Consider the following 21,785-nt stretch of genomic DNA (forward strand, 5'->3'; position numbering starts at 1 on the left):
AAATTATTTTTTTTGTAGCAAATAAAATATCTATGAGTATGAGATAAAGAAGAGACCTGGGAGAGCAATTAGGATCGGGGCCATAGGAGTTGGCTTTACAAAGAACTAATGGAAGTCAGTGGATAATTGGGTTGAGTTTCCAGCTGTAACAGAATAGAGGCATAAAAATAGGAGAAAAGGGGAAGTCAGGAGTAGAAGCAAATCAGAGTTGCCTGGGGGAGACAGCAGAATGATGGCTCAAAAGAAACCTCTGCACTGGACACATGGCTTTGGAAGTTGGTGAGAGGAGAGAACTTCTACAGAGAGGGTGGAAGATAGGATGAGGAAAACAAAGGGTTAAGCTGGAGAAGTAGCCCATTAAAGACCCAGGGAAAATGTAGAATAAACAATGCAAACAAAGAAAGGCAAGAGTAAAACCTAGTGGCAACTCAGAAGCCAAGGAGGAAAAGAGTTTCAAAACAAAGTTCATGGGCTTTCCTGGTGGCGCAGTGGTTGAGAGTCCGCCTGCCGATGCAGGGGACACGGGTTCGTGCCCCAGTCCGGGAATATCCCACATGTCGCGGAGCAGCTGGGCCCGTGAGCCATGGCCACTGAGCCTGCGCGTCCAGAGCCTGTGCTCCGCAACGGGAGAGGCCACAACAGTGAGAGGCCCGCGTACCGCAAAAAAAAAAAAAAAAAAAAACAAAGTTCATGGGGCTTCCCCGGTGGTGCAGTGGTTAAGAATCTGCCTGCCAATGCAGGGAACACGGGTTCAAGCCCTGGTCCGGGAAGATCCCACATGCTGCAGAGGAACTAAGCCCGTGTGCCACAACTACTGAGCCTGCACTCTAGAGCCCGTGAGCCACAACTACTGAGCCTGTGTGCCACAACTATTGAAGCCCGCGTGCCTAGAGCCCGTGCTCCACAACAAGAGAAGCCACGGCAGCGAGAAGCCCGCCCACCGCAACAAAGAGTAGCCCCCGCTCGCCAAAACTAGAGAAAGACCGCACCCAGCAACAAAGACCCAACACAGCCAAAAATAAATAAATAAATAAATAAATGTATTAACCAAAAAAACAAAGTTCATCAACATAGTCTTCTGAAACAGAGAGGTCAAGGTCACCGGTATGGACTCAAGTTCTAGTCCCAGGAACCCTGCTGTGTGCCCTAGCACACAGCTGATCTTTCTCCTTTAATCTCTACTTCCTGTCCATACCAACCGTACAGCACACATATACGTTTAGTTTTTTAAATCCATCATGGAATTTAAAAACTAAAATATCTACACATATGCAGATATTCTGTCACATCTCATACAAAGCTTCTTGAGGGAAAAAATCACAGTCGATACTTTACACACCGTCCACCCGCAATGTGCCTTCACATCACCATGCCTCCAGCTATCATTTAGAAATAGTTTTAACTAAGTATTAACTATGACCATCCTGGTGATTGTGGTATGCAGATAAAGCCCAGCTAAATTCAGGGAGAAGACACGTACACCAGTACAGTGTCAAGCCTTGCTATTCAAAGTGTGGCCAATGGACCAGTGGCATCACCTGGGAACTTGTTAAAAATGCAATTTCAGCTGCTATACCAGACCAACTGAATCAGAATCTGCATTTTAACAAGATCCAGGTGACCGACTCCTATGCATACTGGCCTAGAAACTGGTGTCAACTCAGTACAGTATGCAAAGGGAGAGCACTGAGTTACCAAAGAAGTTAGTTGGAGGAGGGAAAGATGGCACATGAGTTTCAGTGCACAGGCATGTGCTTAGATGCTACTTCGTCTGCTCAGACCTGCAGCTCAGCGTTGGAGCCCAGGCCCTTTGCATATGTGGCACAACCAGGCCAGGAAACAATTCCGGCTTTTGATCAGGAACCCAGATGCATAAATCCTTCTTCCATTAACTGCCCCTAAGTTCATTATACGAAGGGCTTATGCAGATTCTATCTGCTAGGCTGTTTTTCCAGGCTTTATAAATATTCTGACCTCCTGAAGACCCTGTTTACGCTCCCCATACTTATCCAACCCTAGGATTTATGATATTATTCTGCGTCTCATTCGTTTCTCCCATAAAATTAGGTTCCCCTCTAGGCTTTAGATTGCAATTGCTAAAATACTTTTTCAGAATAATTGAAAGCTAAACCTGAAAATGCAACTTTAACCCCAAATGGAAAGAGCTACACTGACAGCATTGTTGTTTAAGTGACCAGGTGTCAGGGGAAAGTTCCCAAAGGAAAGAACCATCAGACAAAGGCACAGTCATATCTCAAAGGATGAAGACCAAATGGAGCAACAAGTCTCAAAGCAGAATCTTCCCTTCGTTGGGGATGCGCTCGACGCTTCAATATTTCTTTCTCTAACTTTTCTACAGATATACGTATTGAGTGTCACTATTTCAAAATATCTCTGTGCTCGAAGAGTTCTCTGTGGGTCTTTTATTATTTATAACAGCTTTATTGACTTATAATTTACACACCATGAAGTTCACATTTCAGAAATGGAAGAGACTTTCATTCCATCCCCCACTTCAAGCAATGCTTCATTAAACTCACCCAGGAATATAATACAGCCATTTCTTAAAACTCCAGAAAGACAGGCCATCATCACGACCCTCCGATAATATATCCTAGTATCTCAGCTTTTATCAGTGGAAAGAACATCTTGACTAATCCTCCTCTATGAAAATGCAAACTACAAAAGTCATTGGCGTATGTTAAAGGTGGCTGATTGAAAATACCACGGTAGACCCTTGTAATCTGACTGCTCTGTTGAAACTCCATTAGGAAGCAAACCTCGTTTACTGCATCCAAAGTGGAAATCACAAATTCCAACAAACCACTACCCCCCAGTTCTTCATGGACTACTTTCTTCCACCAGATGGCATGCTTTTGGGGGGCTGCTGGAGCCTGCACTGAGCTGTTATTTTTCACCTCAGGGATGGGATGAGTAAATTAGGCAGGTTTTTCTTTCAAAAAGAAAAACAGCAACTCACATGCTCTCACAGAACCTCTTCAGTGTGCTTGGCTTCTCTTGGTTGCGTCTTTGTCGGAACCAGCGTTGAATGCTGCGAACATCCCAGTCCAGCTGCTTGGAGAGGCCCTCCAATCTCTTTTCATCAGGATGCTATGAAACAAGGTACCAGGAAAATCATTTTCATCTTCACCATGAACAGATCTGCCCTTGTCTATACTGGAGATATCTGTTTTTCCTGTATTTTCTATCCGCTACTGAGATTTCTATATTGACCACTGAGGACCGAGGCCTTCCATCAGCAGCGTGAACGTAAACAACCACTTAGGACAAGAGAAGTTACTCATCATGAAACAACACTAAAAAATATGAATCTCACTCTAATGCTGGTACTTCTTACAGCAACAAAGGTTCGACGGAACAGTCAGCTGGCCGCGTTAGCTCCACCAGCCTTCAAAGAAAGGAGTTAGGTGAAGGTGAATTTGCAAAAAGACATCACTCAAACATTTCACTTTCTAATGAAAAAATGCTGTACCCATTATCACATATCAGGATAACGCAGGACAGAAAAAAAGCATGGAATCATCCCCAAATACCTCACCTTAGACTAAGGTACCAACTCCACTTACAAAACATGTTTTCTCTTCAGTCTCCCCTCTCCCTGGTTCTTCACACATTCCTCTTCTATCCCTTTCTTGGTCATCCTTTTGACCGCAACTCCCTCAAACTTTTTACAATGACTCCGCATTACTTGAAGATGCAAACTTGGTAAAGGAGAAGGAGAAACTATCGATATTTACGCCTGCCATATGACACTACTCTGTCTCTCGCTCTCATTTCTATAACATTAGGAGAGGACAGACCTAGGTTCAATTCCTTGTTCCAATGAATTCTCCGAGCCTCAGTTTCCTTACCTGTTCCAAAGAAGCCTATTGATCCACCTAAACGGTGGAATGTAAAAACGTATGCAGATCTCAGCACATGTTAGTTCTGTCCCTCCTCTCTCTTCGGGGTCTTAGAGAGCATCCCGCCCACAATTACGTGAGGGCGACCTGCCGTACAACAAAACTAAACGGAGGTAGTTCTACTCCTCTATTTATTCGACCTTTGCTTTACAATTAAGGAGATGTTGATAATCAGAGGACAGAACCAAAAATGGGGTAGGGAAGGCAGGCCAAGCGGCTGTCGAGTCATAAGGGCGGAATGCACATGGGACTCCTTTTTAAAGCCTCTCAAGAAATTCAGTGTCAGACACACAGGAAACACAGCAAATGGCCTTAATGTCATGATCGAGGTTATAAACTGTGCTGAGCTTGTGTCTGTAAAGTTATTTGCGAACTTGCCGGGTGGCGTGTACTTTGAGGTGTTTTTCTTAGAAGTCACGACACCGTCTACACTCTCCTTCCGTGTCTCTCAATTAAAAATATGGGAGAGAGAAAAGGCACAGCCTACACTATACCTTGGCTATACCATATTCTTAAAGGAATTCATTTTTAATTTTCATTCATTTTCTAAGTCTATTCAATACGTAAAGCGTTCACATGGTCCACAAAATAAAAATTATCCCCAATTTCACCTTCCACTTTGTTCCTGTTCTCTCAGTTCCTACTCTCCCCTTCCTACCAGGTAACAGGCTATTCAATCTATTTCTTTCCAAAGTTATCTTACCAAACATAAACAAATTTGAATGTGCATTCTTATGTCTCCCCACCACCACCTTCACACAAATGGTTCTATTATTCTGGACTTCGGGTTTTTCACTTTACAATGTATCTTGGAACATTTCCACATCAAAATATTGGGAACGTCCTCCTTCTTTTGTAGAACCGTTAAGGACATGCCATAATTTACTTATCCACTCCACTATTAATGCACACTTAGGTAGCTTCCGAACTTCTACTACTAACAATGCTGCAATAAATAACCTTATCATGGGTTATTTTATACACATATAGAGAGAGATAAGTTCCTGTAAGTGAACGTTGGAGATGAAAGGGTCCATGCATTTGCAATTTTTTTAGATATTGAAAAATTACTATCACCAATGATTTTACCAATTCAGACTCTCACAAGCAAGAGTACCCATTTCCCAAAGCCTCATCAACAGAGTATGTTATTGGATTTTTCCATTTTTTTCTAGCCTGATATATAAAAAGTAGTATCTCAGTATATCTTTAATTTGATTTCCTCTCTTATGAAAGAAGGATATTTTCTTGTGTTTTAAAACCATCTGTATTTCCTCTTTAGAACAGTCTTTTCATATCTACTGCCCCTATTTTTCTTGATCTGCTAGTAATTTGTTTATTGATTTGTAAAAGTTCTTCAGTTTTTAGAGTGATCAAACCTATATCTGTACCATAAACTGCATAGTATGTACTAATGTGTCACTTGAGCTTTAGAATTAGCTTATGGTGCATTTTGCTTGTGTTTTTTTACTTGCAGAAGTTTTTTTAAATCATGTTTGAATTTATCAATCTTTTCTGTTATACCTTCTGTATTTGTGGTCATAAGTAGAAAAGCATTCCCTACTCGGAAAATCCAAGAAATTCTCCTACATTTACAGCTTTGATTCTAATACATTTACAGTTTTGATTCTTACATTCAATCTTTAGTACATTTGGAATATATCCTGGTATACAGTGGGAGGTATGAATCTAATTTTAATTCTTTCCAAATGGCTACCCAGATAGGCCAGTACCATCATTCATGTTTTCTCCATGAGAAATCAAATCTATTCTCCCACCGTTCTATTATTCATGTGCCAGTACATATGGTCGGGTTACTCAGAAATCCTTATTTATTTTTCTACATGAACTTTAGAATTAGCTTGTCTAGTTTCAAAATAAACGGGAAAACAAGAAAACCTGTCGGTATTTATAATGAGATTATACCAAGTTCTTATACTAGCATAGGATGACTTGATATCTTTAACTGAATTTGTCTTTTGTGTCCTTCACAACGTTTGAAAATTTTCCTCACATACCTTGCACATCCTTGTTACATTGATTCCTAGGAATATCATCTTTTTTGGTTTCTATTATAATTAAGAAATTTTCTTATATCTTCTAACTGCTTTTTGTGTGTGTGCATGTGTGTGTGTATGGTAACTAATTTTGTACTAACATTTTGTAATGTTTATGGTAGTTTTTCACTTGATTCCCTTAATTTTCCAGGTATACAGTCATGTAATAGGATATTACTAGAATGTAAGCTCTGTAAACAAAGGAAATTTTTTGTGTCTTTTTTCACCAGTACCTAGAATATAGTCGGGACTTAATAAATACCTCTCGAATGCATGAATAAATTGTCACATAGCATAGCTTTACCTCCTCCTTTCTAATTTTTATGCCTTTATTTTCCTTCTTTTATCTATTTGCTAATGAAATGTAAAACTAAGCACAATGTATAACAGTGTTTATAAGCATCCCTATCTGTTCCAGACTTTAGCAGGAATATCACAACGTTTTTCTCATTAAGAGGCCAGATTTGGAGCTGATATACAAGTGTATTTTTCATGTAAATGAAACCACCTATCCCTAGTTAGATTGTTTTATTTTAATCAAAATGATGTTAGATTTCAGAATCCATGGAAGTGATCATCTACTTTTTTTCTTTATGTCAATTAACATGATGAATTACAAAAACAGATGTTTTTAATATTGAATACAGGGAAGGCCTTGCATTCCTAGAGTAAGTCGTACTTGGTGATGATGAATTAATTCTTTTAATATGCTGCAAAGTTCAGTTTGTGATTTTTTTATTTGGGACTTTTCATCAATAATAATAATAATCACAACTGGTCTCTAGTCTTATTTTTTAGTGAGATACTTATCAGACTTTGAGATTACATAAAAATAGAATCGATGATTTTCTTAATTTTCTATACTTCGGTATAGTTTAAAATAGCATTTTATTATCTGTTCTTTAAGAGTGTTAGAATTTTCTTGTGATAACACACATATGTAGTTGGTAAATTATATTTTCCTAGAATAATTTTCATTTTATCCAAGTGTTTATATTTTATTTGCCATGTTAATAGTAATATATCCTTTTTATTTTCAATTTATGTGATTGTTGATTATGTTGTTAATTGCTATGTTGTTAACTTGTGCTTTGTTTTTTCTTGATTGGGTTAGCTGACTTTCTGTTAAAAAAAAAGTAAACAGTTACCTCTGGATTAATTTTCAATACTACAGTTTTACTAACTCAATTTCTATGTTTATCTTTATTAATTTCTTCCTTCTGTTTGCCTTCATTTATTTTGTTGTTGTTTTTCCAATGTTTAAGTAAGTGGTTAAATATATATATATTTATATAAGTGGTTAAACTTATATATATAAGTTTTCATCTGAGCACTACCTTGGCATAGTACCATAGCATAGTAGTGCTTTCATCACTGTTCTCTAAATATTCTGAAATTTTATTTTTACACAAAAGTTGATTAAGAAAGCAAGAGTCTTTCTGTTTTCTGATTTCTCATATTAGTACACTGTGCCTATTCTTAAAATGTATTACCATTTTTTACATAATAAAAGCTCAATTTTTAAAATATTTAACAGGCACTTGAAAAGAAAGTATAGTCTCTATATTCAGAATACAGGGTTCTAAATGTACCTGTCAGGAGCTTCCCTGGTGGTGCAGTGGTTAAGAATCTGCCTGTCTATACAGGGGACACAGGTTGGAGCCCCGGTCCGGGAAGATCTCACATGCCACGGAGCAACTAAGCCTGTGCACCACACTGAGCCTGTGCTCTAGAGCCCACAAGCCACAACTACTGAGCCTGCGTGCCTCAACTACTGAAGCCCGTGCACCTAGAGCCTGTGCTCCACAACAAGAGAAGCCACCGCAATAAGAAGCCTGCACACCACAATGAAGAGAAGCCCCCGCTCACCACAACTAGATAAAGCCCACGCGCAGTAACACAGCCAAAAATAAATAAATAAAAATAAATTAATTTTTTTTTAATTTTTAAATTAAAAAAAATAAATGTACCTGTCAGATCTTCCTCATTAATTATGCTTCTTAGAATTAATTGCTATATTGTTTTATATTTTATATATTCTGTTTTATATTTTGATCTGTCATGACTGAGAGGTAAATTAAAATTTCTTACTATTAAATAATTTCTTCTTTTTTTATAAGTATATGGATATGCTGGTATTCAATGCATATATATTCATAACCATTTTATCTTCATTATGAATTGTATCCTTTGGCAATAAAAAGCCAATTCTTCATTTCACTTCATCCTTTTGGTCTACTTTCTTTATTATTTATATTTGCCTGTATACCTTTACTCATACTCTTATTTCTAATATCTGTAATTACTTTATCTGAAGCGGTCTCTTATAAACTATGTGACCCAAATCTGAATTATTTTTTTATTAGATGTTAAACCCATTTACATGCATTGATATAATTTATAAATTTGTTTATACTTACCTCACATTAATTATGTTTTCTGTTTTCATAATTTAATTTTTTTAAATTTTAACAAACCAAATATGGCTGATTTTCCTTTGTTTTTTGTGGGTAATTTTTATTCTAGTGGTTATCCATACAATCATAAGACTCTTCTATTCATTTTCAGTCAATAAAAATTCCAAATGAGCAATATTTAAAACTAGCATATTTCCTCTTCCTTCCCCACCTACTATTAGTCAATAATTTTATCTCTCTTAGAGTTAACTCTTGTACTATTAAATATGCTTCTACCTCTATTACTCAGTTTGGCTGCTTAAACAGTTAAGCTTTGACTCCCAGCTACTAGAGCTTATGCAATTAGTGAATTTATTCTACCTCCAACCTTCCTTCCCTTGTCCTGCTCAGTTATTGTTACCTGTATCATTTCTACATTGTGAGAGCATATAATGCTTACATTCTGTTCTGTCATCCTAATCATCACATTTCTTTCTATCTTAGTTCTACAGTTTAAATGTATTCAAAACTTGCCAACATTCCCAGTAATCTCTTGGTCAGCTAAAATGAATGATTATAATAGTTTCTTCAAAAAAGGACTCACGGGAACAACTCCTCCAAATTTTTGCAAGTTCTAATCTTTTTGTCTTTAGCCTTTACACTATAAAAACAATTTACCTAAATATAAAATTCTTAGTTCCCATTTTCCTTGAAAATATTGGAAATGTTGTCCTATAGAATATTGCTACAGAGAAGACTAAAGCCATGCTGATATTTTCCTAGATAAATGATTTAATTTTTTGCTTGGCTGCTCAAGGAATTATTTCCTTTATATTTCAAGTCTATTTTTAATAATGTAAGTCTTGGCATAAACCTTCCTGGGTCAACTTTTACTACATTTTTATTAACATATTAATATAAATCTCCATTTATTTTAGGAAATTTTTCTTGATATCTCTCTCAATACTTACTCTACTTTGCTTTTCCTTAAGAGATTCCAATTATACATATGCTAGCTCTGCTTGGTCTATATATCTAATTATTTTTAGCTTTTTTTCATTTCATTTATTTCAGCTTTATTATTTCTATCTCCCATGTTCCCCACTGAGATTTCTGCAGTGTCTAGTGTTTCCTGTGTTCTTTCCAATTTTTCATCATTTCTGTGATAGCTTCAGTACTTTTTTCCTGAACCAACTGGCTAACATTGCATCTCTTCCTGTTGACCAACTGCTTTTTTCTTTAGGTCTTGTATTTCTTTTTTTGTGATCCTCCTTACAGAGTTATTGCTTTTTTTAAAATTTATGGTAAAATATTTGATCTCAACTTTCAGTTGCCCTGTGGCCTCATTTTTCCAGTGATAATTTTTGTTAGTAAGCGATGCTACGAATTCTTTTTCTTGTCTTTGATGCTGTGTGTTTCTTCTTTATTACCCAACATTGAGTGAGTTGGATTGTCTCGATCAGCTCCAAGGAGGGTGCTTTTGTAGTTTAGCTGCCTCCAAGGTACACCGCCTCTGGAAAATGTGCCATCCACAAGGTTTTCTGTGTACTTCTTCCCCTTCCCTGAATTAAACTGAGTCTGGGAGAGCATCTGCCAGCCTTGCTCACCAGTTCCTGCACCTAGTGTTGCAAACAGTGATACAGCTTTGGTCTCACAATTAGGAGGTGTCATTTTTGCTGGCTTTCCTGAAATCTACCCCCATAGGGCCCTCCATCCACACTTCATGCTCATCCCTTCCTCCTACTTGGCTTCTGTCCAACCTCAACTGTTTTTGTTTAGCTTTTATATATATATTGAAATCTAGAGATATATATCTCTTAGTTTGCCAAAATTAAAGTTTGTGAGATTTTCCTTCTTTTTTTGTGTGTGTATATTTTTACTGTTGTGTTTTATAATTTTTCTCCATAGTTTTTTTCATTTCTTAAGATTTCCAAGGGAAAAAGTGAATAATTCTGACTTATATAGACATTTTTATACCAGAAAAACCTAGGTTAATTTTAATAAACATAACCCATACAAGGATGGAAAAGAAAAATAAAAAGCACTAGGCATAAGAGGAGAATGAGGAAAAACAAATTATAGGAAATCTGCATATAATTTTTAAAATACAGTATAATATACCAAATGCAGATTATGATGTGATAATCTCGTAATTCTCTAGATCATGAAACCTAGTTTCACAGCTGACATATATGTTTTTCCCTTAATGGCTCAAGAACTGATTTGATTGATTAGAAAATGAGGCTGTTGGGATTATAGATATAATATGTGCCAAAAGATAGATATATAAATCAACAGATAAACTGATTGATTCATTGATTTATATCTATCTCATTCCGATAACTCTGGATATAGCCAGTTACGAAACGTGAACTCAAAAACATTCACTCTAAAGAGAAACAGTCATTCCATTCATTTAAGTAAGTCTGACAACTCATAATCGCTGGTTCTTGGGGCCATCACAAGGCTACTGAATCAGGATCTCTAGAAATAGGATGCGGCAATCTACATTTACCTCTCGGGCACTCCTAATGTAAATGAAAGAATGGGAGCGCCTGGCCCAAATAAATGCTCCCTCATTAACTAACCGACTTACAGCCCACGGCCACAACACTAGGAAGCAGCAGAGACAATGTTCCAACATACCAGGGGTCTGCAACCCCTGGGCCATGGACCAGTACCAGTCCACGGCCTGTTAGGAACTGGGCCGCACAGCAGGAGGTGAGCGGCAGGCACGAGTGAAGCTTCATCTGTACTTACAGCCGCTCCCCGTCACTCGCATTACCGCCTGAGTTCCTCCTCCTGTCAGATCAGTGGCAGCATTAGATTCTCATAGTAGCGTGAATCCTACTGTGAACTGAGCGTGTGAGGGATCTAGGTTGCGTGTTCCTTATGAGAATCTAATGCCTGATGATCTGAGGTGGAGCTGAGGCAGTGATGTGAGTGCTGGGGAGTGGCTGCAAATACAGATTATCATTAGCAGAGAGGTTTGACTGCACAGAGACCATAATAAATCAATTGCTTGCAGACTCATATCAAAACCCTATCAGTGAGTGGCAAGTGAAAATAAGCTCAGGGCTCCCACTGATTCTGCATTATGGTGAGTTGTATAATTATTTCATTATATATTACAATGTAAGAATAATAGAAATAAAGTTCACAATAAATGTAATGTGCTTGAATCATCCCAAAACCATTCCCCCCACTCCCAGTCTTCCATGAAACCGGTCCCTGGTGCCAAAAAAGTTGGGGATCACTGCAATATACTGCTCAGGTCTGAGTCAAAAACCAATGCTTTCAACTATTTTGCAATAGAGGTAAGTTCTCTGAAATATTTATAAAATTTTAGGTTTACAGAGGGAAAAAAAAGAGTGAGAAAGACAAGCAGATGTTACCTCAAAAGAAAAGACTGCTGGAGAATATGAAGGAGTGCAAATTTATCAGCTAATTTCATAGATGAGAACTGCTCAGTCAGGGCGCATGACCAGTGAACTCACAAAGGGATCTGGATTCAGAAGGGCTCGCATGTGGGGTTTAAAGTTCTCTGGTTGCCATCTTGAAATTCTTGATAATTTTGTTACGGGAATGGTGTTTTGCTTATGAAGTCCATTGGGATAGGGGAGCATGTGTCAGGGGTTCGGAGTCTTGGCTCACACACAGTCCCGGCATTGCCCCCATATGAGTCTAGGTAACTTACTTCCCTGTCCCCCGCTACCCAGGGACCCCAGCTTTCCCCTTCCCACTCCTGCCTAGTGACTACTGCTGCCCTGGGTGCAAACACGGAAAGAGATGGGATTAGATATGCACACCCCACGGTGTCTCAGTGTGGGGTATAGGGATGCCACCTGCACCCTGGGCTGGCAGTGTCCCAGTGCGTTTGGTGGATGGCTCAGTGGGGACTAGCCTCTTGCTTACCCCAATCCAGGTACCTAGTGTGTCTTGGAGCAGAGACTGCAATACACTGGGAGGTCCCCTGTCCACCGTGGGTTGGGACAGTGGGCCCATGGAAAGGGGAGAGGCCTGTCTCAACTTCTACCCCGGCCAAAGAAGGGCAGACATGTTAGCCCAGGAGCTAGCAACTAGCCGCTGGCGACTAGCAGCAGCTAGTCAGCTGTGTGTGCATTAAATCACAGGGTGGCGTTCCTGGGTACCTGTCAGGATCTGCCCTTGCCTCTTGTGTATGCCTAAGGGGGCATGGCATTAAATACCAAATTAAAAAAAAATCTGGACAGGTCAAGAGAGAAAGAGACTGTGCAAGAAAGGAAAAAGCTTTCTATTTTTATGCCTTTAATGGCACTTTTTTGTGCTTTCTGAACAAGGGACCCTGCATTTTAGTTCTGCACTGGCCTCCAAAACTTACATAGCCAGTCCTGTAAGGAGTAGATTTTAAGGGTTTTCACACTTGAAAGATGATAACCATGCCCTTCTCCAAGGTGACCTGGAACCATGGCCAAGGCCAGAATGCTGGACGAGCACTGTTCAAAGTCTCCAAATCCTGCTACTTGTATTCTGGTCAACTGATCTGTTACTTTTTCATCTCACAACTAACACTGGAGAACTACAAAGAATTCAAGGAAAAATAGTTCCAGCTTTGGCTGCATTTATGTCCAAAACCTGAGGCTTCTGCTTTAATCGTGTAGAAACTTCCAAAAGAATCACCTTGGAAACCAAGAGAATATGATCATTAAAATTAGCTAGAAGCAAATATCCTCCAGAGCAGTCAACCTGCCTGCAAAATCCTTTCATTACCTTTATAGAGAAAATTTCCCCAGTAACCATAATAAACACAAAGCAAGGGAAATAAAATGTCCACTGCAGGATTTCTAAAGGGAGGTATACATTTGGGTAGAAAATTCATTTTTCATGCATTTAGAGTAGTTCACAAGGTAAATACAAATATGTTGTCATCACGTTAAAAAAAATGAACCTTGTAACTCCCTACACATCAGCTTTTCTAGAGGGGTAAAAGGTGTTTGCTGCAGTAAACTGATATATTAAATAAAAATGCAAGTTTCTTCTTAACATTTTCTTCCTTTAAACACTATAGGATATGAGCCCCTTCAGGTTAGAAACTGGCAATCTAAAATCATCTCACGTCTAGGAATAAACCTACCTAAGGAGAAAAAAGACACGTATGCAGAAAATTATAAGACACTGATGAAAGAAATTAAAGATGATACAAATAGATGGAGAGATATACCATGTTCTTGGATTGGAAGAATCAACATTGTGAGAATGACTCTACTACCCAAAGCAATCTACAGATTCAATGCAATCCCTATCAAACTACCACTGGCATTTTTCACAGAACTAGAACAAAAAATTTCACAATTTGTATGGAAACACAAAAGACCCCGAATAGCCAAAGCAATCTTGAGAACGAAAAATGGAGCTGGAGGAATCAGGCTCCCTGACTTCAGACTAAACTACAAAGCTACAGTAATCAAGACAGTATGGTACTGGCACAAAAACAGAAATATAGATCAATGGAACAGGATAGAAAGCCCAGCGATAAACCCACGCACATATGGTCACCTTATCTTTGATAAAGGAGGCAAGAATACACAGTGGAGAAAAGACAGCCTCTTCAATAAGTGGTGCTGGGAAAACTGGACAGCTTCATGTAAAAGTATGAAATTAGAACACTCCCTAACACCATACACAAAAATAAACTCAAAATGGATTAAAGACCTAAGTGTAAGGCCAGACACTATCAAATTCTTAGAGGAAAACACAGGCAGAACACTCTATGACATAAATCACAGCAAGATCCTTTTTGACCCACCTCCTAGAGAAATGGAAATAAAAACAAAAATAAACAAATGGGACCTAATGAAACTTCAAAGCTTTTGCACAGCAAAGGAAACCATAAACATGACCAAAAGACAACCCTCAGAATGGGAGAAAATATTTGCAAATGAAGCAACTGACAAAGGATTCATCTCCAAAATTTACAAGCAGCTCATGCAGCTCACTATCAAAAAAACAAAACAACCCAATCCAAAAATGGGCAAAAGACCTAAACAGACATTTCTCCAAAGAAGATATACAGACTGCCAACAAACACATGAAAGGATGCTCAACATCACTAATCATTAGAGAAATGCAAATCAAAACTACAATGAGATATCATCTCACACCAGTCAGAATGGCCATCGTCAAAAAATCTACAAACAATAAATGCTGTAGAGGGTGTGGAGAAAACGGAACCCTCTTGCACTGTTGGTGGGGACATAAATTGATACAGCCACTATGGAGAACAGTATGGAGGTTCCTTAAAAAACTAAAAATAGAACTACCATACGACCCAGCAATCCCACTGCTGGGCATATACCCTGAGAAAACCATAATTCAAGAAGAGTCATATACCAAAATGTTCATTGCAGCTCTATTTACAATAGCCAGGACATGGAAGCAACCTAAGTGTCCATCAACAGATGAATGGATAAAGAAGATGTGGCACATATATACAATGGAATATTACTCAGCCATAAAAAGAAACAAAACTGAGGTATTTGTAGTGAGGTGGATGGACCTAGAGTCTGTCATACAGAGTGAAGTAAGTCAGAAAGAGAAAAACAAATACCGTATGCTAACACATATATATGGAATCTAAGAAAAAAAAAAAAGGTCATGAAGAACCTAGGAGCAAGATGGGAATAAAGACACAGACCTACTAAAGAATGGACTTGAGGATATGGGGAGGGGGAAGGGTAAGCTGAGACAAAGTGAGACAGTGGCATGGACATATATACACTACCAAACGTAAAATAGATAGCTAGTGGGAAGCAGCCGCATAGCACAGGGAGATCAGCTCGGTGCTCTGTGACCACCTAGATGGGTGGGATAGGGAGGGCGGGAGGGAGGGAGACACAAGAGCGAAGAGATATGGGAACATATGTATATGTATAACTGATTCACTTTGTTATAAAGCAGAAACTAACACACCATTGTAAAGCAATTATACTCCAATAAAGATATTTAAAAAAAAGATGTTAAACCCCCCCAAAAATAAAAAATAAATAAAATCATCCCACAAAACTAAAATTCCATTTATTCTACTCTTTTTCCTAGAATTCCATTTATTCTACTCTTCTTCCTAGCAGAGATGTTAAGAACACCAGGTGCTTTCTTCCACTTTTCCAGGAAAAATACCATTTTTAAAAGAATAGAGGGGGAAACCCTAGAGAATCCTGGCAGAAACGAAGAACATAAAATAAACAAACATGTTTGAATATTTGAATTAACAGTCTTAAGACAAGAGAGAAGCAATACAAAATGTTAGCAATACAAATACCAAAAACGGAATAAAATTTGCTTAACATGGCCAAATCACATCTTAGAAGTCTGAGTAATTCTCCCAGAAAAATGAAAGTGGGAAAAGGAACACACGATACTTCTCATAGACTGTTATGCTCCTTTTCTTCTTTCTTGTCCACGAAAGGGTAAGACAAGAGAGAAATATGAGTAAGAATCAGCTTTTTGGATGTTGTGATTTGCTTAATTTTTTATGGCCTTAGCTTGAGGGTTTCTGACTTATGTCTTCCTCCCCTTTTTGTTCTTAAGGAAATACCAGCTGGCAGTGGATGGCGATCTTTCCCTCTGTCTTCCTCCCTGCCTCCTCTTCCCATTCCTGCTTTGGACTTTAACTCTCACCAGAGCGATCATCTCCTCTCCCGTTTTCTTTACAATGAATCTATACTTTATAACTCTCCTGACCCTCGCTCCTCATGTCTTCATATTGCAGCTCTTCTCTCCTTCCATTATTCCCTTTTGTTCACCTGCCTGTGTATCACAACTGCTAGAACATATGGACAATGTTATAAGCAAACCGGCGCTTTTTCTCACAATACATTAATTATATTCCTCAGCTCTCCCCAAAGTCCCATCCAACTGTTATACATACATACTGCTTCATGTCACGTGAGATTAAGAGGCACAGAATTAGACCAACCACCATCTAATCTAGACTGTGCCTCACAGACAAGCTCCTCACATCACCTTGGGAGTAAACAATCAGGTCTCAAACACACCCACGTGTATTTGGCTTCTACGCTTTTTGGTCTAGTCACGATGCCTGTGTGCTTTCCAAGAGGACACTTTCACACACGAGGCTAGTCAAATGTTAGTTCTCAAACCCAAGAGAGAAGGAACTGAATGATTTCAGATTGAGAACAGTGGTCATGACAATTCATATCCCAGAAAAGGACAATCATACCTTTGTAATTGCAGTAAAAACCTTTTCCAGAATGGCATTTGGCTGGGCTATTTGTGGTCCATTGGCCTGAATGTTGAGGGCTATGGCACATGGTTTGGCTACAAATCTAAAAAAAAAAAAAAAGACACAAGTTATTCTCTCTATAGATGTTCTTAATGTCATCAGTTAAACATTACTCAACTGTCCCAATAAAGTGTCGATAGGATTTTATGGGTAGATATTGTCAACATTCATATGTCAGTACCTTTAAAGCAGATTTAACTTTTTTTTCCTCCTTTAATCTCGCAGCAGTAACAGTAAAAAAAAAATCCTTTTAAAATATTGAAACCTCCTGATACTCAAGTTCTAATGAGACTGAACAGATAGAAAGACTATCAAATGACAAATATAAATCTGCGTGAGATACATAAACCAAAAAACCACGATTTTGAAATGACAATTTACATTCTTCTTACTAACAAGTCATGTTATATTTTTACTATAAGAAAGTGTTTACTAACCATCTGATTATACATACAGAAAGTATGCTTTTGATCAACCCTAGTCCAAAAATTCGCCATTTTTGTCTCTATGATCAAAGTGTGCTATGTTCAGCCCCAATTCCTTAGGACGTCTTAAAATTCTCTATGCTTATTTGCTTCTTTCTCATAAACAATCATGAAAGGTGTCAAACAGCACGATGTCCCAGCCAAGCTGAAAAGTCTGAAATGGTTATAAGCATCAGCTACACCGTTTTTATTGTAAGCAAATGGTTATGTCAAGAAGAACAGGAAGACTTAGCTGCATTTCTGGCCGTGTTTGATGTATGAACGAGGCATGGGAGGGATGCAGGTAGAGGGCATGGGGCCCCAAAAGTATGATGATGTCTCTAAAACTTTTTTAAAAAGAAAAGCATTACAGTTGTTTTAGACTAAATGGTCCAGAAATAAGGTGCGATACATGTTCCTTTCTAGTAGTGACATTTAACTTTTTCTATAAATACAAATAATATAATAACATATGAAAGTATGATCCAAATTAATTTAATGTTGGCCAAAAGCAACTGATAAATATACAAAACAGGGGCTTCCCCAGTGGCGCAGTGGTTAAGAATCCGCCTGCCAATGCAGGGGACACGGGTTCGAGCTCTGGTCCGGGAAGATCCCACATGCCGCGGAGCAACTAAGCCCGTGCGCCACATCTACTGAAGCCCGCGCACCTAGAGCCCATGCTCCGCAACAAGAAGCCACCGCAATGAGAAGCCCGCACACCGCGATGAAGAGTAGCCCCCGCTCGCCACAACTAGAGAAAGCCCACGCGTAACAACAAAGGCCCAACGCAGCCAAAAATAAATAAATAAAAACAAATAAATTAAAAATACATATATACAAAACAGATCATGAGTAATTCTTAGATGAGGCTTCTTTAATAATAATGAATGAGTTAAAGAACAGTAGACAAGGGAGGAATTTTTTTTAAGGGGGACTAATGATGTTTACATACATGGTAACACATAATATCCCACTGGGTTCTATTTCAAGTAAAAGACAAAAAAATGTATTCCAACAGGAGAATGGAGAACTATACGTGCAAGCCTAAACCAGGAAAGATACACACAGAAAATGCAATATAAATCCTGTTTCACTGGGCTCTCTGGCACGAAGTTAGGAAGAATAAACACCCTTTCCTAGTATGTATATCTAGAAACTGGAATTTTCCTAAACTTTTGCATTCTCAGTTCTTCGTAACATAAAATTTTCTAAAACATGTTACCTATGCCCCTACCTTCTTAAAGAGAAGTGCAGTATTTTTTTAAATAAGTTTGGGTCTTCACTGTGAACAGTAATCGTGGAGCTATGGATGTAGCTAGTGGAAAGAAATAAAGTTTGATGGGCAATAAGCAGAAGAATGTACAGAACTTGTTCCCTTGACAAAGTTTCCTGCTTCATGGTTATCTGCCTCTTCATCATAAGGTATAATGCGGGGTGTGAAAAGACATGAGATCAGCAAAAGTTTTTTTAAAAAGGTAAAAATTAGCTTGGTATAAAAGCCAAAATCAACACTTCCAATGGTTGCCTTCTACTCTTCCCTGTTGGATTTCTCCCCAGCCCTCCCTCGTCTTCCCAATTCCCACAACTTCTGAAACACTGCATTCAAATTCCCTTTCGGAATTTGGCATCATCATCCTTGGAACAACCTCCTGTTCTAGTACATGGTCTGCTTTCTTCCTCTAAAGAGCGAAGAGTCTAAATGCAAAGGCTGATCACGTCATCTCTGAATATGCCATGACAGTGCCAGGCATACGCAGGAGAGGGTCAAGAAATCTGATCAACTGGCTATCTTCTGTAAATGTGTTTTCACTGTTGCCATCATTGTTGTGAGTACTGTGGACAAGTTAACAGACTATCGCTCTGTGTCCCACAACAATGCGCGGGCAGATGCTAGGAGAGTCAAGAAATTCACTCAACAGAATCTCTTCAAAACAACTTCCTCACCTTTGCTATCATCTCCCAGTAACATACAAAAGCATTCAAAAAGGTTCTTTTTTTTTTTAACATCTTTATTGGAGTATAATTGCTTTACAATGGTGTGTTAGTTTCTGCTTTACAACAAAATGACTCAGTTATATATATACATATGTTCCCATATCTCTTCTCTCTTGCGTCTCCCTCCCTCCCACCCTCCCTATCCCACCCCTCCAGGCAGTCACAAAGCACTGAGCTGATGTCCCTGTGCTATGCGGTTCTTTTAGTATGTTATACAATATAAGGTTTTACACCTCACTCCTCCTCTTTTAAACTTCAGACCACTTTTTTGAAACTCTTCTCTAAATTTCCAGCACTAATAACAACAGCATCTTGAAGAAGGCATATCCCTTGGTCATCAAGCTTATGAAATTTTGATAATCAAAATTAACAAATATATATGATGCTCTGTAAACATTTTTTAAGCAGTGTCTAAAGGATAGGTGGGAATTATCTCTGCTACTGTCTGGCTACAGAGCCTTAGTTAGCTTCAGAAATTAATCTCTCTGTGCCCGATGTCCTCATATGTAAAAAATTATAATTACATAGGTACATAAGTTGTGTGTATATACAAACACACGTATATGTTAAAACACCATGTTACATGGTCTCTTTGTCTAAAATCTTTGACGGGAGCCATGTGTATGGTTTCCCACCACAGCATTTACACACTGTGACTCTCTGGGTCCAGCAACACACTAAGCTTCAGCTACGTTGTGTCAAGCCACGTGCCTTCAACAAGCTCTGAAAGTACCAAGCGAAAAAGAAGAGACCAGAAACCAAGACACGCAACTGAAAAACACAAGGGTCATCAGGTAGAGTAACCACTTACCTCAGTTTACCCTCACAGTCTGGTTGTCCCAGCATCATTATTAATGGTACCACCTTTACTGACAAAAGCATCCCTGCTTGCTATTCTGCCACAATAATTTAAGTGTTCCCCATTTGGGCAATAAATTAGCAAGCCCCATCATCAAGCCTCAGACCTGAGTCCACACCAGCAATGCCTTCAGGTTCTGAGCCCATCCACACCTGGCCTTCTCTCAGGACCCAAACCTCCCCAGCTCCCCCATCAATCTCCACGGCCCTATAGGGTGGTGTGCCCACACTTATCACGGGAAGAGTTGCTATGTATATGTGTGTCCCTCTTCCCTGTGTGTGTGGTCTCTTTCGTGGAGGCTGGAATGACCTTAATGACACTTCCCATCTCCAGGGGACCCTAACACACCAACCCACTTACTCTCCCTCAACCAGATGAGGCAGGATTATCACTACCCGCACTTTGCAGAGAGGATCAGAGAGGCAAGTATCCTCTGCCTCCAGGGCAAGGGAAGCAGAGGACAGGATACTTCTTTCCCAGGAAGGTCAATGTTATCATCAGCTCCCCATCTTAATTTACTGGCCAAGCTAAGTCCCCAGTTCTGAGGATTTGTGGAGCGGGGTGGGGTGTGAGGAGTGACAGACAAATTTACCAGAATTTATCTCAATGTAAAGGTTGAAGATGTCTGCAGTTTAAATGGTCCATGATGGGTATGTACAATAAATCAAACCACTTCAACGCTTTGAAAGAAGTTCCTATGCCATAGAATATTTTCATGAAACGCCTGGCATGCTGTGGGCACTCAATGAATACCTAATGAATGAATGAACAAATCAGCTAAAATACAATGGCAGGTACCCGTCCTCTTTTTTTCATAGGGGTTGTGCATTTTAACACCCTTAAATACCCACATCTACTCAGGGTCCTCATTTGGGACTCAGAGGGTAGGAGACTGACCACTCAAACTCGAGAAGCTGTTTCTATCATTTCCATTGTCCCTATAACGTCACAGCAGCCCTACCAACCTCTCCCTAGGCATTCTCTTTTCAACTTATCTAGCACAGACAGCCAAACACTTAATTTCCAAGATTTAAAAAACTTCATACTGTACAGCACAGGGAACTCTACCTAATGCACTGTGGTAACCTAAATGGGAGGGAAGTACAAAAGGGAGGGGATATCTGTATTCGTATGGCTGACTCGTTCTGTTGTGCAGTGGAGGCTAACACGACGTTGCAAAGCAACCATACTCCAATAAAAATTAATTAAAAAAATATTTCACAAGAGAGGCAGAAAACATTAATTTCAAATCCCAAATGAGAGAAGAAAGAAGATATAATTTTTATCTTCCTAAAAGTATTATATGATATATATACATAATATATGATATATATCTTATGTAAGATTATATGAAAATAAAAATTTTATTTGTTTATTCTCCAAAGAATTTGTGTATCACTGCTGGCATTTTTTTTTTTTTTTAAAGAGAGTATATTAGACACCAAATAAAACTCATGACAAAACTACTGTAATTTTAACACCTACTGTCATGGTCCATTAGAGAAACGCTGGATTTTTTTTTTTCTCCAGTGCTGGCTCTAACAGAAGTAAGGTCACAAAAACTGTCTTTCACAAGGGTTGTCGTAGGAGAGAGAGAAACAGAATGACATAGACAGAGGGTGGGGTAGAGTACCTACAAATATAATAGTTGAAAGGGAATATGTACTTTTGAGCTTTGATGATTGCCTCTACCAGGAAATGCTCACCTAATTACTTTTTTAATCAAAGGCAGCAACACCATCTTCGAAAGATCAAACATCTATGAAGTACTTACATATAGTATAACATATTTGACAGTAAATATAAT

At 38.7% G+C, this 21,785-nt stretch overlaps 1 protein-coding gene across 3 annotated transcripts in view; it reads right to left on the reverse strand.

Annotated features, from left to right (window-relative positions):
- CERS6 (ceramide synthase 6) overlaps nucleotides 1-21,785 on the reverse strand; it is a 321,764-nt gene that overhangs the window by 216,456 nt on the left and 83,523 nt on the right. For all 3 annotated transcript variants that reach the window (XM_067741654.1, XM_067741652.1, XM_067741653.1), the window contains exons 2-3: nucleotides 16,595-16,700; nucleotides 2,981-3,111 (exon numbers count right to left, since the gene is read on the reverse strand). In XM_067741654.1, the coding sequence (XP_067597755.1) occupies nucleotides 2,981-3,111; nucleotides 16,595-16,700 (237 nt within the window). The remainder of the gene's footprint in view (nucleotides 1-2,980; nucleotides 3,112-16,594; nucleotides 16,701-21,785) is intronic.

The sequence above is a fragment of the Pseudorca crassidens genome, chromosome 6, assembly GCF_039906515.1.
Source record: "Pseudorca crassidens isolate mPseCra1 chromosome 6, mPseCra1.hap1, whole genome shotgun sequence".
NCBI lineage: Eukaryota > Metazoa > Chordata > Mammalia > Artiodactyla > Delphinidae > Pseudorca > Pseudorca crassidens.